Source organism: Suricata suricatta, chromosome 8, assembly GCF_006229205.1.
Source record: "Suricata suricatta isolate VVHF042 chromosome 8, meerkat_22Aug2017_6uvM2_HiC, whole genome shotgun sequence".
In the NCBI taxonomy this organism is placed as follows: domain Eukaryota; kingdom Metazoa; phylum Chordata; class Mammalia; order Carnivora; family Herpestidae; genus Suricata; species Suricata suricatta.
Window position 1 is genome coordinate 68,779,698 of NC_043707.1, and position 4,976 is coordinate 68,784,673.

The window sequence follows — 4,976 nt, forward strand, 5'->3', positions numbered from 1 at the left end:
AGCACAGCACCAGTTGTGGGTGATATGAGACAGCAGGGCGATATCATGACAGCTTTAGCTTTTAAGGTCCACTATTTGTTATTTAATCTCGAGGAGAGTGGAAATGCCCATTCCCAAGAAATGAGTGTGCGGTTCTGAAATCCACATGAGATACAAATTACTCATTTCTTCCTTTAACAACAGGACATTGAATATGCCAAGTGGTGACAATTTACAAGTTAAACTCAGAGTCTTTGTACTTAAGTACAAGGTAAGAGAGAGAGTCAAATACACAGATAATTGCGTACAAAGTTATAACACATGTGAACCTATGAATATGGGCTACGTACGACTCATAAGTGGAATCTTAAAAAAAAAAAAAGCCTACAAATGAATACACACACAAAAAGCAGAATCAGACTTGTAAAGACAGGCAACAAACTGATGATTGCCAGAATGGACAAAGATAAATGGATGGGCAAAATGGGTGAAGGGGAGCGGGAGGTACAGGCTTCCAGTTATGGAGTGAATCAGTTATGAGAATAAAAGGCACAGCATAAGGAGTACAGATATTGTAACAGTGATTTAGCAAGACTGACGATAGCTACACTTTTGGTGACATAGCATGAGTAGAAACCTGTCAAATCATTATTCTCTACTTTGGGAACTAATGTTGTATGTCAACCACACTCAAATTAAAAAGGAGTAATAAACAAACAAATAAACAAGTAAATGCTAATGGGCTACACAGGTTGTGGTAACAAACCTATTAAAAATGATAATAATAGTGCAACTAACATATATTAGACTGTTATTTCTTTTTTTAAAGTTTATTTACTTATTTTGAGAGGGAGGGAGAGAGAGGGAGAAAGGAAGGGGCAGAGAGAGATAGAATTCTAAGTAGGCTCTGTACCATCTGCACAGAGCCAATGTGGGGCTCAAACCCACAAACCATGAAATCATGACTTGAGCCAAAGTCAGTTGCTTAACTGACTGAGCTACCCAGGAGCCCCTGGATGGTTATTTCTTATAGCAATCATGTAAAGCTGTTTTCATAGACTCTTTAGCTTACTCCTTCAAACAATATAATGAAACATCTACCTTTATTGTCAATATTTTACAGATCTGAACTGAGAGGCATAGGCAGGTTAAAATAACGTGCCAAAAGTTAAAGCCAGCAAATAACAGAGGACAGCAACAGCACAAATTAGAGGCAACATTCACCAATGAGAAGGCAAGCCTATAAAAGTAGCAGAGATCGTGGATTTATAGAACTGAACATAGTTCTGACTGTCTTGAACCTAGAATGGGTAGAAGGAAGCAGCACGGGGGGAGACACTGGCAGGAGACAGGAAGCAGGTGATATAGAGAGTTTCTGGCCACACTAAGGAGCTTGGACACCTTGTAGAGAGCCACCATAGAATTTTAAGCATGAATTCAGCAAAAATATCATGGACATACATACTTTTTTTTGCAGCACTTATCTCCCTAGTGGAAATCTAAGTTCTTTGCTCCTTCTTGGTTTCTCAGGCAAATGAGGTCCTCCAGAACTTTCTACAGTCCCAGGCTTCAATAGAGAAATCCATCTGGCAGGCAGATAAAGCCCTCACCGATGGGGAGAAGGCCATAGCAGGTATGGGGCTGGGCTGGGCTCAGAATGGCTTGGGTAGGTCCCCCTGTCCGGTGTGAGTACAAAGCTTTCCTGAAACAGGAGCTTTCTCTCCTTCTGTGGAACAACTCTGCTCAATCTATAAACAACAAGGGGAGTTGTAGCTGCATGTCAGTCCAATATAGGGCCTTTCCCCTAATATTCTGAAATGTGCTCTCGGTGGTGTGGACATGAGGAATTTAGAGAGTTTCCACCTTCCCTTCCAATTTCATTTTGTCTCTGAGCTCAAGAGGGTAGAGATCAGTCCTCACCTAATTTTCTTCTCTCTCTAAACGTTCCTGGGGGTAGCTGAGAAGGCCAGCAAGGAAGCAGCTGAGAAGGAACAGGAGCTGCTAAGACAGAAACTACTGGAGCAGAAACAGCAGATGGAGGCACAACAGAGGAGCCTCCAGGAAAACATAGATCAACTGAAGGAGAAAATGGAGAGAGAGAGAGAAAACATAATAAAAGAACAGAATATGGTGTTGGAGCATAAGCTGAAGGTAAGTCTGCCCATGGCCTTGGTGATGCTTGATGGGCCTCCTGGTACCTCAGGAAAGGATGGGTGAAGGATGCAGTGATCTCATGGAAGGAAGTTACATTGCCATTAATTGCTTGTGACTTATTAAAACCCTGAATCCTTTGAATAATAATTCTTCTTCTTCTTCTTCTTCTTCTTCTTCTTCTTCTTCTTCTTCTTCTTCTTCTTCTTCTTCTTCTTCTTCTTCTTCTTCTTCTTCTTTTCTTCTTCTTCTTCTTCTTCTTCTTCTTCTTCTTCTTCTTCTTCTTCTTCTTCTTCTTCTTCTTCTTCTTCTTCTTCTTCTCCTTCTCCTTCTCCTTCTCCTTCTCCTTCTCCTTCTCCTTCTCCTTCTCCTCCTCCTCCTCCTCCTCCTTCTTCTTTTTTCTTTTTCTTCTTCTCCTTCTCCTTCTCCTCCTCCTCCTCCTCCTCCTTCTTCTTCTTTTTTCTTTTTCTTCTTCTCCTTCTCCTTCTTCTTTTCCCTCTCCTTTCCCTCCCCTTTCTTCTCCACCACCTCCTCCTCTTCCCCCTCCTTTTCTATATAAGTCTTTGAATTCCATGCTATATGTAGACTCTAGAAAGTTCAGAATGAATATGGCCCCTCCAAGCGCTATAAATAGCAGTTGAGGATTTTAAAATGATCTCGTGAGGCTTCATTAAACATATATTCAACCATATGTATTTAATATGAGTAGCAACTGCTTTACCAAGATCACTGACAATTATCAGAAACCCTACTGCTACCCAAAGACCCTGACATATATACTTACATAAAACTATCAGACATGTAAAGACTTGAAAACACAAGGAAGGGACAGCTTCTAAAATTACTGTATTGTCTTCAAGTGTGCATAGTCTAATCAAGTTACCAAGTGGCATAGGGAAGAAATCACTTATTGTCCATCAGGACATATTTATAACAGATTTCTCGAGCAGCTTGTAAGATCCCATCATTTCTCCTGTTTGGTTGATCATAGCAATCCAAGTGGGACTGACAACTAGTGCAATCAGACCAAGCCTATCTATCAACTGGATTTTTTGACTGAAAAATGTTACATTTGTCTTCATGTCAGGCTTAGCATCCTAGCAAAACCTTAGTGGTGTGTGACTTTTAGTAAAGCTTTAAACTATGCTTTCTCCCAATGTGTAGGTCCAAGCCAAGGAGATATTCCTCATTGCAAAGTCTCCTTTCATGCTTGAGTAAGAAAGAAGAATTTTAGGAGTAAAACATAGTTTGACCAAAATTTCAAATACAAAGTGAAAATATTGAAGAAAATGATAATTTTAAGTTTTCCTTCTTGCTTTTTGTTTAGGTCCAAGAAGAGCTGCTCAATGAAGGATTTAGAAAGAAATCTGAAGAGATGAATGCAGAGATAAATCAGTTGAAACATATGATTGATACGACTAAAAATAATAATACTTCCTGGTTGACACAAGTCTTAGACAGATTTGGCAGTGAGATTATTTCAGTATTTACTGCTCCTGTGAGACTTGTTGTTGATGGCATTGTGAGAGGTGTGAGCTCACTTTTAAAAAAGAAATAGCTGTCCTTTTAAGGAAATTAAAGACTGTGGCTATAGACTCCAATCTCTTTTTGCTGTGTGTGCTTTTCACTTTTATTCAGCAAAGTTTTATATACAAAAAGTACCCAGGAGAGGATATCAATGGCCCACATTAGACAGTAAATGCATGTACGTTTTGATATAGCATGTTAACTTTTAGGAAATCTACATGTGCAAAATCCACTGAAGCATCATTTTAAGTAGGAAAAGATTGCTTAGATCTATTTGTACAGAGTTGTAATATAAATTTCACATGTGCATACACTGGGATACTATGCAGTCAGTAAATAGACAGACAGTGGAGCTCTATTTATACAAACATAGAAAAATCTTGAAAATATATTGAAGGGAAATAAGATATAAGACAGTATATATAATGTGTTCACCATAAAAAATGTATTCTGTGCAATCATCCCTATGTGCACATAGAATCGCTCTGGGAAATTTTTTAGAAACTCGTATCATTCATTCCTTCTAAGGAGAAGTGAGCGGCATCTGGGCAGAAGGACTTTTCATTATATACTCTATCTTTTGACTTTTATAAGGAAATCTTTAATTGCCATTTATAAATTGTTTTAACATTTATTCAATTTTGAGAGAAAGAGAGAGCGCAAGCAGGGGAGGGACAGAGAGAGAGGGAGACAAGAATTTGAAGCAGGCTTCAGGCTCCCACCTGTCAGCACAGAGCCCAATGTGGGATTCAAACTCATGAACTGTGACATCATGACCTGAGCCAAAGTCAGAAGCTTAACTGAGCAACCCAGTTGCCCCCTTGAATTGCCATTTTATAAATAAGTGGAAAATGTAGAGTATAATAGTAAAAATAATAATCATAAAAGTAATGTGCAAGTGGCGATGAGAAGATGAAATTGCTCACTGTTTCTAGAAATGACATCAGCCTGCTCAATGAGGGGTAAAAGATGAAGATCAGAATACTAGGATGCATAAAATTCACATCTTAATCCCGTTTCCACTTTGGCCTTGGTTTTTAATCCCTTATATTTACGTCAAAACTAAGATTTAAACTGTCATGTTGCCCTTGGAAATCTCAGCTAGAGTAGCCTCTGCTTCCTATATTTGAATTACACCTTTTCAGGTGTTAGAAGCACATTACCAAACATTAAGAATATGCACTGGTAGGAGGAACCCCATCATTTCTAAAAGCCCTTCAGTGGCCCCTTTGCTGTAGGAAGAACAGAAGGGATAATGTGGCACTGCAGAGCCAGATGCTCTGGTAGTATTGGGGAGGATAAACTCTGACACATGAAGG

General features: G+C 39.2%; 1 protein-coding gene across 1 annotated transcript; it reads left to right on the forward strand.

Moving 5' to 3' along the window:
- Window positions 1–178: 178 nt before the first annotated feature.
- LOC115298995 (guanylate-binding protein 6-like) lies at window positions 179–3,731 on the forward strand. The gene is made up of 4 exons (XM_029948230.1): window positions 179–250; window positions 1,510–1,612; window positions 1,937–2,130; window positions 3,458–3,731. Exons 1-4 carry the CDS (start codon window positions 194–196, stop codon window positions 3,686–3,688), a joined length of 585 nt encoding a protein of 194 aa, XP_029804090.1. The 5' UTR covers window positions 179–193; the 3' UTR covers window positions 3,689–3,731.
- The last annotated feature ends 1,245 nt before the right edge of the window (window positions 3,732–4,976 follow it).